Source organism: Dicentrarchus labrax, unplaced genomic scaffold, assembly GCF_905237075.1.
Source record: "Dicentrarchus labrax unplaced genomic scaffold, dlabrax2021, whole genome shotgun sequence".
Classification (NCBI taxonomy): Eukaryota; Metazoa; Chordata; class Actinopteri; family Moronidae; genus Dicentrarchus; species Dicentrarchus labrax.
The window spans coordinates 13,771,298-13,795,210 of NW_026136708.1; the positions used below are offsets into that span (position 1 = coordinate 13,771,298).

Here is a 23,913-nt window from a genome sequence, read left to right on the forward strand (position 1 = left end):
GAATTTGATTTGACTTACCAGGAGGAGGGAGCCACGCGCTGCTGGTTCCCTATGACACCCTGACAGCTAAAGAGAAGTACAGAGACAGAGAGAAGGCCCAGGAGCTCGTCAAGTTTCTGCAGATCAGTGGCTATGTTATCACAAGGTTAACCTCCTCTCTCTCCAATTTATCTTTCATTGAATAAATAAGTAAAACATTATAATCATTATGACACAACAGCTCAAAGCAGTTTTAAAACTTTAGCTTTTCATCTTTCTAATCACCATATTTCCCTACATTCGCAGTGATTTCACCTGACTAATAGGCTGTTCCTAATTAAAGTTATTCTAGTTTAAATCCTAATTAGCACTACTATGAATACAGGATTTTTTCTTTATATTAAGAGACTTTGCTTTTGGTTAAGTCATGGTAAAAAACAGTCTTTTATGTAATTTGTGATGCATTTATCTGACAGAGGTCTGAAGGACATGGAGCAGGACTCATCATCCATAGAGAAGCGTTTTACCTACAAGTTCCTCAAAAGGCTGCTGAAGTATGTCGACTCTGCCCAGGAGTTCATCGCTCATCTTGGTGAGTGTGGGGCATTTTAAACACAGGTACAATGAGCCCTAACAGTTTTACTTTGATTCAGAACTCTTCCATAACACTGACCTTGCCACTGAACATTGTTGTTAATCCAGAGGCCATGGCCACTAGTGGGAAGACGGACAAATCACCTCATGACCAGGAAATCAAGTTCTTTGCCAAGGTCTGGAAATCCATTAAATCTTCTTGCAAATGAACCGCTGAAATATTGATGAGTTTACTTTACTTACTAAGTATTAGTCTCATAGCTGCATTTCTTCTCTGCAGGTGTTGCTTCCTCTGATAGATCAAACGTTAAAGAACCACTGTCTCTACTTCCTGTCCACGCCCAGCAAGAACTTTAGCAGCTGTGGCTGTGCCTCCAACAAAGAGAAGGAGATGGTCACCAGGTACTGTGCAGAAGCAATCTGTGTAATCATTTTTTCAATTGTCAGGGTTTTTTTTTGCCATATGTAGGGTACCTCCTTTTATCTAAGAGAAGAGTGCAGACTTTCTCTTTCATATTTGCATCAGACCTTTTCTTATTTCCTTGCTTACTTTACTTTTTTTCAGCTCTTCTTTGTTCTCTCTGAAGCTTTTTGTTCAATTCTGTTCTTACCTTTTTCCTTTTCCAGCCTGTTCTGTAAGCTGGCAGCTCTTGTCAGACACAGGATTTCTCTGTTTGGTAAGGTTTGCATTGCCTTGTCTGTGTGCTCGTGTGCCTCTTTGCTCTGAATCTTGTTCCACATCTACAGTAAATGTTTCTCTTACAGGAAGTGACTCTGCAATGATGGTGAGCTGTCTGCACATCCTCACTCACTCACTCGACACCAGGTAAGCACGAATCGCCGTCTGTATATGCACCACGATCCATCAAGTAGACAATCCAGTCTTGTTGTATGCACACAAGCCCTTGTGTTCCCTCCCTTCTCTCAGAACCGTCATGAAGTCAGGCTCAGAGCTGGTCAAAGCTGGGTTTCGAGCTTTCTTTGAGAACGCATCAGAGGACCTGGATAAGCTTCTGGAGATGCTAAAACTGGGGAAGTTCATGCAGTCCCGTGCCCAGATGAAGAGCGTCACCCAGAGCATCAACTATGTGACTGTGGCGCTGCTGCCCATCCTCACTGCCCTGTTTGAACACGTCAAGACATATGAGTTTGGAGTGGACCTGCTGTGTGAGTTTGTTTCCAACAAACAGCAGATTTTGTCACCAGGGAGAGTGTAATAAATGGATATACATATTATAAATATGTACAATATGTACAAACACAAAACTGAAAATAGGTTTCCCAGCTATATATTAATAAATAAAAACATACACAATGGTCACACTACATAGTTTCCCAGAGGAAAATAAAATGGAATTCAAATAAATGCCACAAAGCAAAGGAGATGGGGTGATCAATTAGGGCCACTACATTGTCCCCAACTGAAACTCATAACAAATAGTCTTTTTTAAACACCCAGTCTTCATATTCCCATTATGCATAGTTTCTACATTTACACAGTAGAGACCATTTTAAAAGATAATAGTTTACTGTTTTTAAGTTTTACGTAAGTAAAATGTTGTATGTGTGCTTGATGAATGTTTTTGTTGGTTCCAGTGAATGACGTGCAGCTGTCCTGCTACCGAATCTTGACCTGTTTGTACTCTCTGGGAACAGGAAAGAATGTCTTTGTGGAGAGGTAATTTTTCTTAAACCATGCAGCAGGATGTAAAATGGCTTTTGGTTCTACAAATGAACAGTAATGTATATTTGATCTTTAAGTTTAAGAATCCTTGCTATAATTTCTATGATCAATGACAATGACAATCTGTATCGCGGAACTATGAACTAGCAATTCATAAACCAGATTATGCTTGTCACTGTTAATTAGGATATGTCTGCTCAGCTTTTTGATTAACTCTATGTTAGTGACCAGTGCATTCAGGACTTGTGGGATGATTTATGGCACCTCATCTAATCTTATTATAAATCTACTATATGTATGCCAGAGTTTTTGTGACACTGGAAAATGAAAAACAGATGTTTGGACTTTGGCCAGACAAGATAATGACTATATTTTATGAAAATCTATTAAAAGAAAAAAACTATTGATGGCCCAGGGGGAGAGGAAACAACAGAAACACTTTGTGCTGTGAAATGTCCTTCATTAAAACCATGATTCTGTTGTATTATTCCCTGACTGGCTGTAAAACCTCCTGAAACTGTTGTGGAAAAGATAGTTTCTCACCTTGAGATGACTCATCCTGTAAAATAACCAGCAAAAAAGTTTGACCACAGTCATACCTTAGCTATCTGGTCTAAATTAATTCTAATACCATGTGGTGCTCAGTAAAGGCTCTTTGAACTGAGAGAAATTTGTCCAGTACAGTTACCCAAACTATTTGGTCACCCAACAGTATGTACCTGGGATCACAGAGCTCTTTTCAAACACAAAACTTACAATTTATTCTTTGTGTACTGTTCTTTTTGCTTTTTCTGTCTTTCTATTACACTGTATGAATCTACATGTTGATCTGCAGGCATCTTCCAGCGCTGGGGGAGAGCCTGGCGATCCTGGTGGGGGCCATGCCTGTGGCCTTCCTGGAGCCTGACCTAAACGCTTACAACCCGCTTTCTGTCTTCAACACCAAGACCCCCCGAGAGAGAGCCAGTGAGTGTCCACCTTATCCTCATTTTAATTTTGACATTGCTGTATATATGCTTTTGAGTTTCTTGAAATATTTATATGAAATTCAGCTTTTAAAATGTTGCCTTTTGTGTTTTTCTTTTCCAGTTCTCAGTATGCCCGACACAGTGGAGGAGATGTGTCCAGAGATGCCTCGTCTTGACAGACTGCTTAAAGATGTCAACGATGTCTCAGAGTCTGGAGCTCGCTACAGTGACATGCCACAGGTCTGAAGGGCTGATGGGATATTCGATTGTATATAAACAGCTGCAGTTTGGGGGCATTTTGTCTCACAACAACACTACTTGTGTTACTATTGAGTTGCATTTTATGTAGGAAAGTGTTTATATGAGGTACTGAAAGTCAGGATATCTCAGCCTCTGCTCCATCAATTTTGACTTACTTTTAAAGGCTTTAATGATTGCTTTATTTACTTTGTTTTATATGTTTTAAAAAAAACTGCTAAAGAAGAAAGAATAAATTTTGCAGTGAGTGCTGAATATTATTTTACAGTCTAATATAAAATGATAAACATTTTGTAGTAATATCCTTTATTTAAACATTTTGTATTAACAGCTTTAAACAGTTTAGAGACACAAATATTTGTTCACATAAAGTAAAAATAAAAAACTTTCTAAGTCTTTAAATTATGCCAAGCTGAGTGTAAGGGTGGAATTAAACAATATCTGTGTGTGTTGCATAACAAAAGTAAAACACATTTTGTGACCTCATAATTAATCATTATTGGAAGCTATTGCATATATTCTTGGATTAATGTGGCTCAGAACATTTGGTCCCAAACACAACACATTGATCAGTTCCTGATGGATATTTCACCTTCGGCCTGTCTCCTGCAGGTCATTGAGGTGATCCTTCCCATGCTGTGTAACTATCTGTCCTACTGGTGGGAGAAAGGTCCGGAGAACTCACCTGAAGGTACCCATTGCTGCACTATGGTGACCTCTGAACACCTCAGCGTCATCCTGGGAAACATCCTCAGGATCCTCAACAATAACCTTGGCATCGATGACGCCCCCTGGATGAAGAGGATTGCAGGTAAGTGCCAGGCTCAATGCTGAGAAAGAATAAATGGGATTCGAAAGGGTTTCCCACTGGGCCGATTGCCTTTTTTCCCAGCTTCTTTGGTGTTGTTAGGAAATATCGGGGAATATTCCAAATTAATTGTTTCACAGTAATATGCATTTACATTTCATTAGATCAGTATTTCAGATGGGGGTACACATACCCCTAGTGGTACTTTTGAGTACTGCAGATGGTATTAGCCCTAATAATAATAATGATGATAATAATTCTTAAGATACTACAATATATGTAAACAAATGTAAGTGATATTCAATATACCTATTTTCAATTAAATTGAATTACTATTGTAAGTACAGCTTATCTAAAAGATGTGATGGATTCAATACATTTCAAATGACACATATAAGTGTCCTTAATAAATCTGACACTGGAGCATTACTATATTGTACCTCTTTGTTTTGTGCTGGTCAGAGGGTTCTTGGATTTAAAAAAAAAAAATTTCAAAGGGCGTACATTAATGAATAAAGTTTAGGAACCACTGCATTAGATGTTGTCAGTTTGTCTCAGTAGAGTTAGAAACTCTACTGTTTATCCCTGTTCTCTTTTGAACATCATTAACAAACAAGGACAGAGTCAAATTTTAGGTCACAATTCAGTATAACAACAAAACTATTTTAAATGAGGAAACCCATGAGGGGACCATTTGATTTTTGTTGAACATTTGTATTTTCAGTGCACATTCCTCAGTGGGAGTTCAGAAAAGGCCAGATCACATAATTGGCTGCTGTGGGGGCAAAAAGCCTGAAGAACTGTCTAAACTGTTTAAACCACATTTGACTATTTTACTTCTAACACATATACAAACAAGGAAATTATGAATTTATTATTATTTATCTATTCTTTAACTTTTTTTGTATTACTGTATTTTGAGAGACAACGGTAAAAAGTTAAACTGCTGATCCAACTTAAAAACTTGTAGTTGTTCTAAAACTAAGCGCTAAATATAGTTTGACAGTTGTGACAGTTGTCACCAGAGCCAGTAATCTCCAGGGACAGAGGAATGATTTTGATCTCTGTGTCCTCAAAACTTGAAGTGCCGATCCTTCCAGAAATGTGAAATTCTTGACAGCATCAGTTTCTCAGCTGCACGTCCAGAATATTTTTTCCATTGTCTCTGTCTCCAGTCTACTCTCAGCCAATCATCTCTAAGGCTGGAGCAAATCTGCTGAGAACCCACTTCCTGCCCACACTGGACAAACTGAAGAAGAAGACGGTGAAGGTCAGAGCATAAAATATACTGTACATGGTAGTATAGCAGCACATTTTATCGACTGCTCAGTGGTACCTGTGGTTTAAAGTAGATTTTTTTGCTGACCCCACCTTAAGCTGCTGAACCTGTACTGTAAATATGGAGCTGTCAGTAGTCAGAGGAGCTAGTCCAAGAACATTATGCTCATTCACTTTACCTATTGAGTGTCAAAATACCCCGTCACTTACCGAGAGAGGACGCAGGGAGGAGATTGTTGCCACTGAATTGGAAGTGTTTGTTTGTGAGGACATTACTACTAATGAATTGATTGCCGGAGATGAGTTGTTGATTTGCTGCAAATGTAGGTTGTGGCTGAAGAGGAGCTGCTGAAGGCTGACGGTAAAGGTGACAACCAGGAGGCCGAGCTGCTCATCCTGGATGAGTTTGCTGTGCTCTGCAGAGACCTTTATGCTTTCTACCCCATGCTCATCCGTTATGTGGACAACAGCAGGTACAACATAAAAAATATTCGTTTTCATTTCAAGATCTTTAAGGGGATTTGGATTTCCAGCAGCATGAAGATTTTCTTGTATTCCTTAAGCTTTATCAACTTATATTTCTAATTTACTATCCACTATTACTCCACAGATGTTATACAACTTAATGTCCCTGATTCATTTCGTTGTCTATTCCAGATCCAGGTGGCTGAAGGAGCCAGATGCAGACTCCACTGAGCTCTTCAGGATGGTGGCTGAGATCTTCATCCTCTGGTGCAAGTCCCATGTAAGTCTCACCATTAAGTCTAGTAGTCCTCCCACAATATGATATTTGATACCAGTGTACTGGTCTTGAGGATGTCTTTCCTGAATATCGTCTTTTCTTTGTCCTCTAAATCCAGAACTTTAAGCGTGAAGAACAAAACTTTGTAGTTCAGAATGAGATCAACAATTTGGGCTTTCTGACTGGAGAGGGAAAGACGAAGATGTCCAAGGTAAATATAATGGATATTATGCATGATATAGATGAATACAAAATAGCTAGATTTGAGATATTGCTGATGACATGATTAAAGTATAGGTCTGGTGATATTCACTATTTCTCTTATTGTCAACAAAACCTATGAAAATACCAAAACCAACAATGAATAGATCCTACTGACAAGTATTGCCTGTTAATGCCATTTTTAAACAATTACAACTTCAGTGGGATTGAATTTCCTTGAAGCTGAGCACCACAAATGTCAGGAGAGTCCAAAAGTATTAAGGGATTGACTGACATTGGTGGTTTTGTGGGATTTGTTGTTCGGATTGCTGAAGAAAAAGAGAATAGAAAAAGACTGTATCCTGTAAAATATTTTAAAAATCAGTTTAATGAAAAGGGCTTTGAGCAATTTCAGCAAGTAATCAGCAATGGCAAATCTCCTGTATGCTTCAGATCAGGTCAGAAATTGAGCTCTGTAGAATGAAATGTTGTTACCTGTCCAAGAATTGGCCTCAAGTTATTAGTGTCGATCTAATGGTCAGAGTTATCAGACAGTAAAAATCATAACTTTTGATTTGAAATCTTGTTGTAGATAACATTTACTCAGTAAAAGTGCCCCACGGGCCTTCCAAGAATAACTCTTGTTTTTTTTTTTTTTTATTGTGATATCGACCTCTTCATTCAGACATCTGTCTGTTGTAATGAACCCAGTAGAGGGAGCAGAGTACATCTTCGTTCTCTCTGGGTTTAATTTGGACTTATCTCCTCTCCTGCTCTCCCCTTCACTATGTCAGCACTTTGAGAAAGCACAGCCTGAATTATTTTACTGACGGGATCCCCTTGTGCTCAGGCTCTTGCTACTATATTTCATTGGCAGTGAAAGGAAAAGTCTTTATAAGCACTTTTTCTGTGTTTTTAATAGATCCCCTGACATGTGCTGAACCCACTGAATATGTAGATGTGAGATGTTCTACAAATCAACTGTATGAGTTCACACCTCTTAAATTCACCTCTACACCAGAGGTTTACGACACATGACATTTCATGTGGATATTTGTCGTCGTGAAGTCAGGTTATATATCTGGATGTTGACAGTTTTGTCCAGCGGCTCCACTCGCTGTCACTGTGAGAGTTTGTTGTTTATTTGTTTTGGCAGCGGCAGTCAGTTTATTTATTTGCACTCTTTGAGTGTTTTGACACGATTGCTCACAGTGGATAAAAGCCTTTCAGCTCTTGATCCAGGAGGACTGTGCTTTTTTTAACTGATTTATGTTGAAGAACTTTGTTTCCCAGAGGCTGTGATTCATCATAATCAATGGTTTGAAGGTGAAACACACTTTTTGTGCCCTGACAAGAACAGTCATTAGAAATTGGTTCTCGGATTTTGTGGCTGTATTTGATTTGAGTGCTATAAAGTTCCCTTTCTCAATCCCCATACTTATGTGTTGTACCTCGTTTCCCTCCCTCAGGGAACATTGGTTATATGCATAACCTCCAGTTAGTTAGCACACATCTTATTTGATTTGGGAAATACAAAAACTGTTAATAATGTTAAATAATCACGTTTGTAAGTGCATATATATACACAAAACAGTAATAGAACATGTCATTTAAAACTTGTATTTTCATAATTATTTGATGGGACACAAAATCAAAAAAATGCACATACAGTGAAAAAAGAAGATGATAAATCCCTATCAAATGATCATAGAATATCAATGGAAAGAATTTAACTGTCCTCTGTTTGACAGTTTCTGATTTTCTGCGGCAGTTTTACAACCCTGTCTTGAAAGGCTGTAATATGAAGGAGAAACCATAGTTGGGTCAGCAAAAGTTAAGTTTAAATAAATTGAATCAAAGAAAATCAAACAGCAAACACATACTATACAGGACATAATGGGGAGGATATTCCACAACCTGCTAAAATTTGTGCTTGAAGGACAATAAAATAGGATTAAGTTACAAGATAAAGCAAGAATAAAAATATTTCTTAGGAAGAATATTTCTTGTGTTGCATCTGCGCATGTGTAAGTGTCCGTGGGTGCGTGTGTGCACATAAGCCTGGAGAGTCACTTCGTCTAGCCTCTCAATCAATAAAGATTTCATTTAGGTTTAGAGTACCTTACACCTTCATAGAGTAAACTCGTCTCCTTTCGCTCTGTAGGCCGGAGGAGACCAGGAGAGGAAACACAAGCGCCGTAGAGGCGAGTACTACTCCATCCAGACCTCTCTGATTGTAGCTGCCCTAAAGAAGATGTTGCCCATCGGCCTCAACATGTGCACCCCAGGAGACCAGGAGCTCATCTCCCTCGCCAAGATACGCTACAGTCTAGTAAGTCAACAAAAACAGGACCTGGTTCAAGACCTAAGATTTTTAGACCACTTGAATACTAACTACCTAAATATTGATCATGATATATTTAGTGTTTTTACTGTTTTTCTATGCAGGAGGTCCAACATGTACTCTCTCTCTTAATACACTGTCCTTCAGCCTCAAGTTATTTTATATTTGATTCACTTATATGATTCTTGTTGGAAGTGTAGTCCATTGTTGTGGCTTTATGTGTTTTGTCATGAATGCCCTTTCCCCTCATAGAGAGACACAGATGATGAGGTAAAGGAGCACTTGCGTCAGAATCTCCATCTCCAGGACAAGGTAAGATGACGTTCTGCATGGTTTAAATTTTTTAGCAAATAATATTGAAGTAGTATTACTGTTTAGTACGAGGCTACTATATTTATTGATTTAATTGTTATTGTGTTGTAGTCTGATGACCCAGCGGTCCAGTGGCAGCTGAACCTGTACAAGGATGTGGTGGTGAAGAGTGAGGAACCTGAAAACTCAGAACACACAGTGGACCGAGTGCAGAGCATCTCTGCTGCTGTGTTCCACCTGGATCAGGTAAAAACACATAGTTTCATCTGTTTTATATCATTTTAAATATATTATTTGTTGGGTCTGAGACTGTTACAGAATAAACAATTTGAAGAGTTACTTTGTGAAGCTGAAGTAACAGCTTGGATTATCATCACAATTCCCGATAGCTCAATCTATATTTCTATTATCTAGAGTACATGCTACACATAACATCTTTATTGTAATTAGTCAATCGTTCCCTACTTTGCATTTGTAATTCCTTGTCTGTCAGGTGGAGCAGCCTCTAAGAAATAAGAAGTGTGTGTGGCATAAGCTGCTGTCTAAACAGCGTAAGCGTGCTGTGGTGGCTTGTTTCCGCATGGCTCCACTCTACAATCTACCCAGGTGAGTCTCTTTTACACCTGTCACACTTTATGATGTACAATGTCGTTAATTAAATATTGAGATGAGGTAATGATCTAACTGTAAAATAACAAGCAATCACCAAGTAATTGTGGGGGGGTGGGGCATTTTTTTTCTTGATTGTGTGCCCATGTGAGGCCCTCTGCGCCTCCCTAATGACATTCTCTCCTCTGTGTTGTTTTCCTGCATAACACTACCTCATCCTCCCTCAGTTACAAAAATAATAATTACTTCCTGAATGGCTATCGGGAGGTTTGGCTGGAAAGGGCATTCAAAGCCTCCAGCTTTGACCGCCTGTTCTCCCTGCTGACGGTAAAGTGAAACTACGGGGCGAATGCTTCATCTGTTCAACCCCCCCTTCATCCACCAGGCTGTGGACCGATCTCTGCCTAGCAACCAATTGTTTCTGCACTGTTGATTCTGATTGGTCAGCTAGAATGAGCCCAAGAATTGACTGAAACAAACTTATTTGGAAAGTGAAAACACTGCAAGCTGCAGGCCTTTGTCTCATTTCAGGTGTACCCTGAAGGAAGGAATGAAGAAAGGAAAGAAGAAGAAAGACAGAAAGAAAGAAATCTATTGAATACAATTTTGACTTTCATTAGTTGGCTAACTGGTTTACAAAAGTATGCTTGGTTACAGTAATACACAGTATAAAAGTTGTTTCATGTTACTTTGCTTGCTCTTATGATGATTTAAAGATTTGTTTTTCATCTGACATTTTACCAAAGGTTGTGCAGCTTTACAACACATCTGTGCATCTTTGTTAAGAAAAATATGAGATGTACATCTAATAATTGCAAAAAAAATCCCATTGTTTTGGCAGATCTACCGATTTGTTGGAAAACTGCATATCTCCCCTAAAGTGTGCATGCTCCTCTAATGAATTTTACAACCTGATGGAAGTAACTGCAGTTATTTTAGAGACCAAACGTGACCAGTCAGAAGAGCCAGTGGGTCCCACATTGACCAATCACCACCCTGCCTGAAATGCACTTCCTGTAACCCCTTCCTCCCCCTACATCTCTCCTTCCTGTCTCCTCCAAAAACTCACCAGAACCCGCCCTAATGCCACTGTACCTCCCTCCCCACTCCTCTCCATTCCTCCCCACCTCCCCTCACCTCCCCCCTCCCCAGGCATCGCGCTATCAACTTCTTCATCCCGGCCTATCAGAGACTTTGGATAGAGGCAGAGGAGTACTCCTTTGAGGAGAAGCTAGTTCAGGATCTGGCAGTAAGTACTGGGCTCGCCTTGCCCTTGCCCCATGTGCCCTGCGTTGGCACCCCTCAGCCAGTCCTGTCTGCCGAATGCTTCTTTAGCTCCGCGCCTGTCGAGCCTTGGGAGCGCACCCGGGTGGGGACCTCGCCCAAAGCACCCAGGGGCCCCCGCTCTAGGCGTGCAAAACCCTTCAAACAGAGATCCGTCAGGGGTCAGAGGCTGCATGACCAACTCAGGAGACACAGGGCCAGCTCCGGCGCTCACAGCACTAGAAAAGCAGGCTATGCCTTTCTGACAGCAGTGGTAAGAAGTAGGAGTCACTAGCTGTTTGGCTGTCAGATCTGGATCCAACCCATCAGTTGTCTTTTCGCTGTACTCTGTAAGTCTGTAGTGTGAGTGTGAAGGTTACGTTACAGTACGTTCTGTGGCCGTGACGTCAGTGGCATGCTCGCGTAGTCATGTGAAGACCACATTTCATATTAGATCTTTGTATGCAGATGTGCAGCAAATTCATCAAGACACTAAAACTGTGCCATTAAATACGTTTAAAGTACAGCCTTACATACAGTTGCTCAAAAGTCACTGTTCTTGTTAGAGAAGATTATTTTTATCGTCAGTTTTATTCTACAAATCTGTCAGATTAGTTTGGACTCCTGGAGATTTGTGTAGCTGTGGTAGTCCCTCTTTGTCAGGCTCCTGTACCTTCAGGATCATTCTTCACGTTCAAAGTCATATCACCAAATTGCTTACTGCTTGCATCTGTTTGCTGTAATATGCATGTATTTGAAAACTGGTTCCAACGCTATTCATCATCCACTCTTAACTTTCCTCTTCCTGTCCTTTCCACTGATCACCAGGACATGACAGAAACTCATCTGCATGCCAGTGCTAGTTGAATGTGACTCATTTAAGAGTTTTTCACAAATGTGTGAATGGGCACAATTGTCAGTGAGTTTGTCAAGAAGAAAATGTTGATGAGTTGAAACTGTAGGATGATGTTTCATGAGAGAGATCATTAGTGATCAGATGAGACCTGGGCAGAGCTAACTATTCACACCTGTGGATTCCTGCAGAAAACCCCAATGAAAATTGTGGAGGAGGAGGAAGAGGAGGTGGCTGAGATCCAGCCAGACCCTCTCCACCAACTTATTCTCCACTTCAGCCACAACGCTCTGACAGAGAGAAGGTGAGAGAGTTGAATCACTGAACATGAGTGAGGCGCTGTTACAGTGAGCTTGCATTTCTTCCTTTTTGTCCAACAAAGTTAGGAGCGAATATGTTCTTTTCAATGTCAGTACATATTTTTCCCATTCATTTGTTGTATCTCAGGTATCCTAATTGACTTAATATTGCTGTATGGCAGAGCTTGAAATTAACTTTTTTCCTCAGTGTCCCTCAACTGCCTCAAAGTATACTTCCATCTGTCCCAGACATAACAGACATGGTCCCCAATTGAACATAATGAATGTAGTTTAATAACTCTGGTTAAGTTCCGCTAGTTGTTCATTGGAGTTATATCTGAATAAAAAATTCAAATCCCCCTATTGGCCACAATCACTTTTCATAATTATCTTAGTCATTGGTTCAGTTACTGTTTCCTGATTATTTCTAACTGATCAATAAATGCATCACTGCAAACTGAAGTGCAAACACAAAATTTGTTTCTGATTGGTATACAGTATAGAAATGGAAATTTACATACACATACTTTGAACATTATTATAAATTAGCCAAATAATGGCACATTCACTACAGAGACATTGTACATTTTGAAGTAAGACACATACTGACTGCCTGTGCATGGCACAAGAGGAGTGGAAAAGACCCCTGCACTGCTGGCAGAAGAGCGGTGGACTGCAATTACTCTGTGCAGCGTGCATGGGAATGAATTACAATTTAATATATTTTAATAAATGTCTTATATATATCTATCTAATATCTAATATATTTTCTCTGATGGTTTGAATAGTTGCTAAATTTGTCACTTCTTTTTAGAAATAAAGACACTAAGAGGGTCTGAAAGGAAAGCTTGCCAGTTGGTAACACTGGTGTCTCTCTAAAATTGATTTTGTGTGTGTAAGCTTGCGGGTGACATAGTGTAGAGCTAGTGCCAGTGCCACTTCATATTTTTTTAATTCGAACACCAAACAGTTAAATGATATATCTACCTGCATATTTCTCTACTGTCTCAGAATTGTCCCAGACACTGTATTTCTGTGTCCCAGGAGATATTTCTATTGTTCCTGGGACTACAGGGCAACCCTAATTTCAAGCGCAGCTGTATGAAATGGTTCAGTGGAGATTTATTTATTATGAGAATGTAGTATTTAGATTATGTTTCACATGGATAATAGCATGTGGTATATTTTTTGATACTTGTTGACAGTGATTGTGTCTTGACTTCACTCCTTTTCAGTCACTTAGAAGAAGATCCTTTATATATTGCGTATGCAGACATGATGGCAAAGGTAGTGTTCTTTATTACTTATTTTTATATATAAATAATTCTGGTAAGACTTATGTTAACATGAAAAATGAGCTTTGACTGTTGACCTTTGTGTCTTCAGAGCTGTGCAGAGGATGAGGAGGAAGAAGAGGAGGAAGGGAAAGAAAAGACTTTTGAGGTGCGATCTCATTCCGACCGACATACTCTTAACAATGGCTCTTTCAGACCACTATCATAATGTTTCTTTTGCAATAACTTTTAGCTTACTGTATATTAAAAGCAAAATATACCTGTTACCTTTAAATATTCAGAACGGGTACAATAAAAAGCATGTTGATGATGACCGCTCTGTTTGCGTGTGTTGCGCCTCAGGAAAAAGAGATGGAAAAGCAGAAGATCCTGTATCAGCAGGCGAGGCTGCATGCCCGTGGGGCCGCTGAGATGGTGCTGCAGATGATCAGCGCCAGTAAAGGTAACAGTGAGCTGATCAATTCACTACTGGCGGGCAGTTTAATGGAAATAATTTTTTTATTATTTATATTCTTTTTTTCTGTTTTACAAGCACTGACAGACTGATAGTGGCCTTTTATATGACAGCTCAACAACAGACATGGAGGGCCACATAAAAAGATATTTTATAATTTTTGCAACTTTGATGGCCTTAATTTATCTGAAGCCCTGCCTACTAATAATATGTGTTGGATACCTCTGCTTTAAACTCTTTTGTGGTGGAAGTTGTTTCATTTTTCTTGGGTTAATTCAGGAGTTTTACCTCAATATGAGGTCTGTTAAATTTAAGAGTTTTGAATACAACTCAGAAGAAAACACTAAATACTTCTTTGCAGTAAAATGGTCTCATGTCACATAAAAAGCTTTACAGAAGCTGTCTGATCTGCTACAGGAATGTAGCCTTTATTATCAGTCAAACCTGCTTCTGTCCTACGTTTATCCTAAATTATTTCATTTTTATCAGGTCGACTGGGCCCCATGGTGACATGCACCCTCAAACTGGGTATCTCCATTCTAAATGGAGGCAATGTGCAAGTTCAGCAGGTCAGATTATACAGCTCAAATATTCAACTATGTTCATCAATTTGTTCTATTTACTGCATCATTCTTATTTTTCTGTCCATTCATCAACATATATCCATACAGTAAGTTCAGAGACTTCATCTCAGTAGCGTTTTGTTTGGACAGTAGGATGTTTGATGTCTGTCTCCTCTCTTATACCAGAAAATGCTTGATTACCTGAAAGAGAAAAGAGATGCAGGCTTTTTCAAGAGTCTCTCAGGACTGATGCAGTCCTGCAGGTACTGTACTGATGGACCATAGATACCGCAAAAAGGAACTTCTGTTTAAAGTGCTCGTATTTGACTTTGGAGTTTCTTTCCCTAGTGTCTTGGACTTGAATGCATTTGAAAGGCAGAACAAAGCAGAAGGACTTGGCATGGTTACAGAGGAAGGTTCAAGTAAGTAAATATTTCTTATTAGATCAACGGTTTGATATTATAGCTGTTTTCCCTTCCTTAGTCTTCTAAGCACGACATTGCATAGGTTTTCTCTTGAAGTACAGTAGATCCCTACTGTTGATTACAAACACAACATAAGATCCCCTTTCCTTCACTTCAAGCTAATGCTGAACCATGACAACTTTATAACCTCAGTGTCCATTCAGAGCTGTTAATAAGAGGTAGTCCCTAATACGTAGTTGCTGTATGGCCCTTGTAGATGAAATAATCAAAATTACATTGTGATCAATGTGAATTTTGATTTTACAAATAGTTTGCTGCTTGCGCTACAGTCTTGAAGTCACTGAAGTCGTCAGTGTGGTGTCTTTAATGTCTTCTTTTGCAGTAAAAAAAAAAAAAAGCAGGTATGAGCTTAACTAGGACAGTTAATGTGTGAGAATTTAAAGTATGAACCCACTTTCTGTTAACCTCTGTGATGATATAAAGGTAGGTAGGTATATATCCTGTCCTCTATTTCAGAACAGCTGAGTGGCTGTTAATAGCACAGATCTTGTCTTAGAGGACATGGTCCAGCATTAAAACCTCCGCCCCTCTCTGACGTTCAACACAAACACTCTCCACTTGACGCTTTTCACATGTCCGTCTTTTCATCATTCAGTCCTCTGCTAAACATTTCCACTGAGTCCTGTGTTTAACAATTCACTGTTACTACTCGTGTCTCTGTTACTGTAATGAATTTTTACCATGACTTAATTCTTATTTGGTACTCATCTTGTTAGATGCAACATAGACACAACCCAGGCCTATGATTTATCCCGTCTAAAACTATTATTTTTAACTGCATGACTTTGTTTTTCACTCGTAGCCAAAATATTCATATCTCTTCGTATTTTAACTCAATGTCCTCTCTTTTTGCTTATGTCTTCGTGTATTGTTTGTCTCCTTCCTGTCATTTTAAAAAACCCATCGATGGCAGTCCACACTCAGCGGGGTAAATAGCAAATTTAGATCATCCTGATATGGCTATGCTTTCATCCTGAATGTCTCCTTCATATCTGTGGTTCATACTCCCTGCTTTATTTGGTACCCAACCTCTCCCCTCCCCAGATGTCTATAGGGACACACTGTGCATGCAAACTGGTAATGTTCACAGAAAGTGGATCTACAGAATCCATTGCCTGTCCTTTTGTGTGTTATTTGTTCCCATTCCCTTCATGATAACATTTACTAATGCAAATCCTATTACTGATGCTCCACTCTGTCGTTCTAAGGCTATCAGTGCCACCTCTCAAGGGTTTGACTAAAGGTTTGTGGTCTATTCCACAGCCTAAGCAAAGCTTTGTCTTGCTTTGTACTTGGGGCCTATTTCACAAAGCTGGTTTCCATACAGATGTCTAACTTTCACATGGTTTTATCTGCTTACAGAAATGTATATTGCCCATTTTGTTTAGCTCTGTTGACTAGATTATCTGGTTTTAAAAGTGAATTATGTAACCATGTCTGTCCGCTGCTTTTCTTCTGAAATGACACCCTTCATCAGGCCAAATCCGGTCTGCATGTGAAAGTTATCAGGCTTCCTCCAGCTTATGGAAATGTCCTAGCGTTTCACTGTTGTTAATGTAAGAGCATTTTTACATAAAAGCACTTTGGATTCAGTTTTCAACCTGCAATCTAAAGGCCCTGGACTTCAGACATTTTTAAACATGAAACCTATCCTGCTTGCCTCATGTTAATTGCTTCTGAGGGGAGTTTCACATATTATTAGACCTCCTTACGTTGAGTAAATAAATACTTAAATTACATTGTATAGGGTCACAGTTGTAGTCACCAAGATGTCTCTTTTTCTAAGGTTCCAAGGTGCTACAGAATGATGAGTTTACTAAAGATCTGTTCCGGTTTTTGCAACTTCTGTGTGAGGGCCACAATGGAGGTAAGGTCGTACTTAATGTGTGTTTTCGTTGATAAGCTAGTTTTGTTTGTATAAGCTGTGGGTGCATTGCTACATGAAGACGCAGTGAATCATTAGAGGAGGAAAGAAGATAATGAGGATGAGGAAAATATATTTTTTTGTCAGATTTCCAGAACTTCCTGAGAACCCAAACTGGAAACACAACGACAGTCAACATCATTATCAGCACTGTGGACTATCTGCTCCGCCTTCAGGTGCGTAAAGCACAAATATAAAACCACAAAATGTACACACACACTACCATCGTCATTGCCCACTAATGTGAATCTGCTCTTTAGGAATCTATCAGTGACTTCTACTGGTACTACTCTGGCAAAGATGTCATTGATGAGACTGGAAAAGTCAACTTCTCCAAAGCATTATCTGTTGCCAAGCAGATATTTAACTCACTGACTGAGTATATTCAGGTAAGAAGCTGATCCTTCATTAAACACTGTTAAATTCACAATGTAGACTCAAATTATTTTCATCAGCTATTTCATGATGTTTTTTTCTTCTTGTTCTCATCATATCTCTTTCCTTCAGGGCCCGTGTATTGGGAACCAGCAGAGTTTAGCTCACAGCAGACTGTGGGATGCAGTTGTGGGCTTCTTGCATGTATTTGCCAACATGCAAATGAAGCTGTCTCAGGTACAATAAATCTTATAATTTGTCTACTTGTAAAACATCTTTTAACCAATAAAAAGGAGTTCAGCTTGAGAGGCTCTTAAATCTCATGTCCTGAAGTACATTAATTCATAACCCACAAAGACTGCAACACAGTGTGTGGGTTAAAATCTTTATTACTTTTATCATTTAATAACCATAATTCCCATAATTCACTACAACTATCCTCATTTACCTCATTTATTTATCTCATAGTTTACAAAGGTTTAAAGATCTAAAAATAGATTTACAGCAGGTGTTCCCAACCTTTTCTGTTTTGTGACCCCTTAAAATAAAAACTTGTGACCCCTCATCACACTGTGGATAATAGCTGAAAGCAGTTCAACTAAGTGTTGTTTCATTTTAAGGATTTTAGAGGCCTGAAAAGGTAAGAATATTCAGTATTCACAAGGAAAATGCTCTTTTCTTCAGTCATGACCTATAAAATATATCTTGGTATCCTTTGATGGGTCCTTTCCCATAGGGTGGGAACCACTATGTAAAAAGCATATAACTTTATGACACATAAAACTGTGATAGGTTGGTAATTTGATACATTTTACAGAACTTTTATGAAACCTATTTCCAATGATGATCTTGGCATTAGAACACATTCAGAGTTTAAACAACTTTGTGTTCTTGTGTTGTGAAAACTCCTCCATAGCAAAGCTTTAACAGAAAGACTCTTTATCTAGGATGCCAGTCAGATTGAGCTGTTGAAGGAGCTGATGGATTTACAGAAGGACATGGTTGTCATGTTGCTGTCTCTGCTAGAGGGTAAGAGCCTGAAGCTGTCAATCAGTGTCAAATAAAATGAAAAATGGCACAGACACAGTTCTAGTACATGTCTTTATTGTTTAAAAGTCATGTTACACGTGTCTGTATTATGTTTGTGTATAATTACTTAAATGCATGTGCTTCCCTAGGTAATGTGGTGAACGGAACAATTGGAAAGCAGATGGTTGATACCCTGGTGGAGTCTTCTAACAATGTGGAGATGATCCTCAAGTTCTTTGACATGTTCCTCAAACTGAAGGACCTGACAACCTCTGACAATTTCAAAGAGTATGATCCTGAGTTTAAAGGCATTATTTCAAAGAAGGAGTTCCAAAAGTCAATGGAGAGCCAGAAGCAGTACAGCCAGTCTGAGATAGAATTCCTGCTCTCTTGTGCAGAGGCCGATGAGAATGACATGTTCAATTACAAGGAGTTTGTAGAGCGATTCCATGAGCCAGCCAAAGACATTGGCTTCAACGTAGCAGTGTTGCTGACCAACCTGTCTGAACACATGCCACACGACTCCAGACTCGCCACCTTCTTAGACTTGGCAGAGAGTGTCCTTAGCTATTTTGAGCCTTATCTGGGTCGTATTGAAATCATGGGCAGTGCAAAGCGAATCGAGAGGGTGTACTTTGAGATCAGTGAGTCGAGCCGCGAGCAGTGGGAGAAGCCGCAGGTCAAAGAGTCCAAACGTCAGTTCATCTTTGATGTGGTCAACGAGGGTGGAGAAAGCGAGAAGATGGAGATGTTTGTAAATTTCTGTGAGGACACCATTTTTGAAATGCAGCTGGCTTCACAGATCTCTGAGCCAGATGTGGTTGAACAACCAGAGGAGGAGGAAGAGGAAGATGGGCACAGTATCCTGGATGAGCTGGGTGGAGAGGAAGAGGGTGCCCTGGAGTCTGCCTCAGCCTTCACCACTGCATGCCGCTCAGTCAAGAAGAAGATCAGCAATGCCCGCCAAAAGTTTTCTGTTAAAAACGTGCGCAAGCAGTTCAAAAAAATCAAGAAGCTAAGCATCAAGGAGATTATTACAGGCTTTTTCTCCTTCTTCTGGATGCTCTTCACTGGCTTCTTCAAGGGAATCTACGGCCTCATATTTGGGTTCTTCCACGTCATCTGGTCCTCCATGTTTGGTGGTGGCCTGGTTGAGGGAGCCAAGAACATGAAGGTGACGGACATCCTCGGAAACATGCCTGACCCAACTCAGTTTGGTATCCACGGAGATGCAGTTGAAGGAGAGAAAGTGGAGGTTATTGAGTCATCAAGAAGCTTAGATATAGCCATGACACCAACAGGTGACATAGCAGAGGTTGATATGATGTTGGAGATGCTGACGATGCCCAAGAAGGAAGGAGGTAAACATGTGGAGCTGGGCCTGGGTGATGTTTCTGAGTTGAGTGCAGAGACCTCCACTACTGATCAAAAGAAGGTTTGCAGTCAAAATTTAATAACTTGATCTGTGTGATGAATGACTTTAATCCCTTAAGATATCATTATCACTTCCTTTCGGTCTCTCAGCTCATGAAAATGCACTCCTCTTGCAGAAAGCTGCTGCCAAGCCTGTTGAAACCCCAGAGAGCGAACCAGAGAAAGCAGAGTGAGTAAAATTAAGTGAGAGGAAAATTAATTATCATCATACAAAATAAAATGAACTGTTTTGAATACAGCACAGAGAACCAGGAGAAGGAGGATAAGCCAAAGGAGGAGGAGGCTAAGGAGCCTGTGGTGGAGGAGAAGCCCAAGACCAAATCGAGTCAGCCTAAAGAGGCGTCGCCTGCTTTCATGTCGAGTATCTTTGCTCTGCTGGATGTCTATCGGACCAAGATGCTGGTGAGCCCTTCTTTTAAATAGTTTAGTCTTTTTCTTCATTATCGTTTGGTATAATACTCATTCCTTGTTTTGTAAATTGTTTCCAAAATAAGGACAGGCAATTGCAAAGCAGTCAGCAGTAGGTCTTACAGTGAATTAAACATTTCTTTGCTTACAGAACTACCTGGCTCGTAACTTCTACAACCTCCGTTTCCTGGCCCTGTTTGTATGTTTTGCCATCAACTTCATTCTTCTCTTCTACAAGGTAACTAAATTCAAGTTTCTATCCAAATGTAGTGCAAATTTTAACAAAAGTTCCAATTTGAAACAATAATACAAAGTAATGCGTGTTCAGTCTACTATTGTTATTCTAATATTAGGAATTAGGTAAATGGACCTGTCCTTGTATAGTGCCTTTCTAGTCTTCCAACCACTCAAAGCGCTTTTACACTATATGCCACATTTGGCCTTTCACACACATTCACTCAGTGATGGCAAAGCCCATTGAACAGAAACAAACTCATTCATACACATTCACACACCGATGCACAGCATAGGGAGCAATTTGGGGTTCCGTATCTTGTTCAAGAATACTTCGACATGTGGCGGGAGGAGCTGGGGATCGAACCAACAACCTTCCGATTAGTGGACAACCCGCTCTCTCACAAGGATTATGTCTCTACAAATTCAACAAAAGAAGCCATCTAAAAGCCATCTTTAGATTTAACCATGTAAAACGGATAGTTTATTTTTATTTCAATGTGATGATCACTAACAATCCTAGAAAGCATTTTAGGAAAACTGAAGGACAAAACCAAAACTATTAACAAATTTGAGAAATATAGTGGAAATTCATTCATTTGTATATGTGGTATATCATTTGTGCTCTTTAGGTCACTGGTGAAAATGAAGACACAGATGATGAAAACCAATGGGGTGAAGAGGAAGATGATGAGAACACACTCTTCGACATGGATGAGTTTGTCCTGCAGGAGAGCACTGGCTACATGTTACCAACTCTGCGTTTCCTGGCTGTATTCCACACTGTCATCTCACTCGTCTGTTTGTTTGGGTACTACTGTCTGAAGGTAGGTATTTTCATCATACTATAACTGTTTCAACAGACTGTCTTCAGTTAGCTGAGACAAATTTCTTTGCAGACGAAACCATTGTGTGAGTTACAGTTTTAATTACCCATCTTAATATTTTACCTCTAGGTTCCTTTGGTGGTGTTCAAGAGGGAGAAGGAGATTGCTAGGAAGCTTGAATTTGACGGTCTCTACATCACTGAACAACCGTCTGACGATGACATCAAAGGCCAGTGGGATCGACTTGTCATCAACACCCCGTGAGTCACTGGGCTCATTCACACCTAGCATTAACATCAGTCTAAAATCTTGACTGTCGTAATGATTTATATGATTCATTTAACAACCATTCTTTATTCCTAGTATACTAGTGAACTGATATTCAATTTCCTTGAGGGAGTCATCCCAAAGGGATCAATAAAGTAAAGTCTAAGTCTAAACACTTCATCCTGCTTGTTCCAATATCCATTAGTATTATAAAAATATATGTTTGTCAAGGGTTAGGCTGTCTCACACATTGCTGATGAGAGGGTTCAGCAGTTATTGGGAATGATTACTCAGTTAATCATTCAGTTGATTTATAGAAAATTATTCAACAGTATAATACTCAACATTTGTATATTCAAGCTTCTCCAATGTGAGGTTTTACAGCTGTTGTCCATCTCATATTATTACAAATCCTTTATGGGTTTTTTAACTGTTGTTTGGACAATAGAAATGTCTGTAATAAATGCACACTTCCCTGTTGTTTAGACAAAACAGGCCTTTCCTGTGGGAAATAGTGGTTGGTGTGGGAATTTGTCCTTCTTTTCTGCCATTTTATAGAATACACAATTATTCAATTAAAGCATGACAGGGTTAAATGAACTGCAACATTTTTTACCTGGATATTCTCATTTTAGACAAAAACATAATTTCATTCCTAGAAAATATTTACATAGTGGATTTATAAAAACAGAGAGATAGATTAACCAATGATGAAAATTGTCACTACATGAAGCTTCACCAGCAACTCTACAGAACATAAACACATTACATTTCCACTGTTGTTGATTTCCTGATCATCCCCAGGTGACACATTATGTGCGCAGTACAATCATATTTTGAAGGAGAATTCTATTAAAGCTTCTCTAATAGATGCATTTAATCAAACTATTCATATTACCACAGCTCAGCTGAGTCTCAATTCTACTTTCCATTACAGGTCTTTCCCCAGTAACTACTGGGATAAATTCATCAAGCGCAAGGTGAGTCTGACCTCATGTCGGGTGTGGCAGCTCGGTTGTAGAACATTTTTATGTCCACATCACTTAATTTGATAAGATTCTGTTCGAGGAATCCATTAGATGATTGTTGTAGTGCAGTGTTCAGTTATTTGAAGGTAATAGTCACATGTGCTATGTGTATTGAAATTATTGTAAAACTAAAACAGACTCGACTTTTTTCCCACCACTGTTCTCCCTTTGTATATGTAGGTGATCAACAAATACGGTGACATGTATGGAGCGGAACGCATCGCTGAGCTCTTAGGCCTGGATAAGAGCGCTCTGGACTTTGACCCCACTATAGAGACTGTAGAGAAGGAAGCTTCCCTGCTCTCCTGGTGAGAACTCAACCCTTGTTCTCTCTTTCCTTCCGAAAGGCTGGATATACTCCAATACGGATGCAGACACAAATAGTGATAGTCTTTTTATATTACATTGGGTGTCTGAATAGGAGCATGTGTTTGTGCAGATAGACTGATGAAAATGCCGCTACTGTGACTCAACATTGTGATTTCTCATCCACAGGCTGAGCTCCATTGATACAAAGTACCACATCTGGAAACTTGGCGTGGTTTTGACTGACAATGTAAGTTAATTTAATGTTTACTAAAAGCACTTTGTATTCACACCAATGTGCAGGAAATAGAGCTATAAAAATGTTTAACTTTGGGGTGCCTGGATAGCTTACCTGGTAGAGCTGGCAGACCATGTATCAAGGCTGAAATCCTTGATACATCCTTAAATTTTACACTAATGAGTTGCCTTTCTTGTCCTGCAGTACTTCCTGTATCTGATCTGGTATGCCGTCATGTCCATTTTTGGACACTTCAACAACTTCTTCTTTGCTGCCCATCTGCTGGACATCGCCATGGGCTTCAAGACCCTTCGTACTATCCTGTCTTCTGTCACTCACAACGGCAAGCAGGTAACTAGTTCAACCAGCAGAGGGAGTCAAACTACAGATTAACACATCAACAATAATCGCCCCACACTCAACAATGTACAGCAGAGCAGCTTTTTCTTGTAACTTCCATTTTCCCTTTTTCTGAGCTTCCTGTACAAACTTGGAAACCTTAAAAATGAAGGCAAATGTTTGTGTAGTTTGTAATGAGTTCAGAAGAATATACAGAAATTGTGTGCTACTGTCTGGCTAAACTGTTATTTTTAGGCCCTCATTTTACACTGAAATACTTGAAAATCTAATCTGCATCTACAAGTGGTCTGTGATACATAATAGGGAGAGAACAACTAGCATTGTGATTCATACTGATTCAGACTGAACATCAACATAATTAAATCAAGAGATTATCCTCTGGAAAAAAAAGGATGGAGCTTTGAAACAGAAACTGTATGTTGATGAGGATCCACAGTCCTCCGGGTCACAGGATATCTTCAAATGAACATCATGAGAAATAAATTAATGGAATT

General features: G+C 39.5%; 1 protein-coding gene across 5 annotated transcripts in view; it reads left to right on the plus strand.

Moving 5' to 3' along the window:
- ryr3 (ryanodine receptor 3) overlaps positions 1-23,913 on the plus strand; it is a 111,578-nt gene that overhangs the window by 82,735 nt on the left and 4,930 nt on the right. For 3 of the 5 annotated variants that reach the window (XM_051409995.1, XM_051409996.1, XM_051409998.1), the window contains 43 exons: positions 22-145; positions 456-571; positions 682-749; positions 854-975; positions 1,201-1,250; positions 1,339-1,399; positions 1,502-1,740; positions 2,170-2,251; positions 3,093-3,223; positions 3,347-3,465; positions 4,096-4,294; positions 5,467-5,561; positions 5,897-6,042; positions 6,227-6,314; positions 6,430-6,522; positions 8,677-8,844; positions 9,109-9,168; positions 9,280-9,414; positions 9,662-9,774; positions 10,930-11,026; positions 12,085-12,197; positions 13,428-13,479; positions 13,579-13,635; positions 13,830-13,929; positions 14,431-14,510; positions 14,691-14,767; positions 14,853-14,926; positions 15,903-15,917; positions 16,776-16,856; positions 17,001-17,089; positions 17,174-17,302; positions 17,421-17,525; positions 18,236-18,317; positions 18,467-19,752; positions 19,868-19,920; positions 19,991-20,153; positions 20,311-20,397; positions 21,026-21,220; positions 21,350-21,480; positions 22,425-22,467; positions 22,696-22,823; positions 23,011-23,071; positions 23,264-23,410. In XM_051409995.1, coding sequence (XP_051265955.1) covers positions 22-145; positions 456-571; positions 682-749; positions 854-975; positions 1,201-1,250; positions 1,339-1,399; positions 1,502-1,740; positions 2,170-2,251; positions 3,093-3,223; positions 3,347-3,465; positions 4,096-4,294; positions 5,467-5,561; positions 5,897-6,042; positions 6,227-6,314; positions 6,430-6,522; positions 8,677-8,844; positions 9,109-9,168; positions 9,280-9,414; positions 9,662-9,774; positions 10,930-11,026; positions 12,085-12,197; positions 13,428-13,479; positions 13,579-13,635; positions 13,830-13,929; positions 14,431-14,510; positions 14,691-14,767; positions 14,853-14,926; positions 15,903-15,917; positions 16,776-16,856; positions 17,001-17,089; positions 17,174-17,302; positions 17,421-17,525; positions 18,236-18,317; positions 18,467-19,752; positions 19,868-19,920; positions 19,991-20,153; positions 20,311-20,397; positions 21,026-21,220; positions 21,350-21,480; positions 22,425-22,467; positions 22,696-22,823; positions 23,011-23,071; positions 23,264-23,410 — 5,654 coding nt within the window. The remainder of the gene's footprint in view (positions 1-21; positions 146-455; positions 572-681; positions 750-853; positions 976-1,200; positions 1,251-1,338; positions 1,400-1,501; positions 1,741-2,169; positions 2,252-3,092; positions 3,224-3,346; positions 3,466-4,095; positions 4,295-5,466; positions 5,562-5,896; positions 6,043-6,226; positions 6,315-6,429; positions 6,523-8,676; positions 8,845-9,108; positions 9,169-9,279; positions 9,415-9,661; positions 9,775-10,929; positions 11,027-12,084; positions 12,198-13,427; positions 13,480-13,578; positions 13,636-13,829; positions 13,930-14,430; positions 14,511-14,690; positions 14,768-14,852; positions 14,927-15,902; positions 15,918-16,775; positions 16,857-17,000; positions 17,090-17,173; positions 17,303-17,420; positions 17,526-18,235; positions 18,318-18,466; positions 19,753-19,867; positions 19,921-19,990; positions 20,154-20,310; positions 20,398-21,025; positions 21,221-21,349; positions 21,481-22,424; positions 22,468-22,695; positions 22,824-23,010; positions 23,072-23,263; positions 23,411-23,913) is intronic. The other 2 variants (XM_051409997.1, XM_051410000.1) reach the window with 1 other exon arrangement.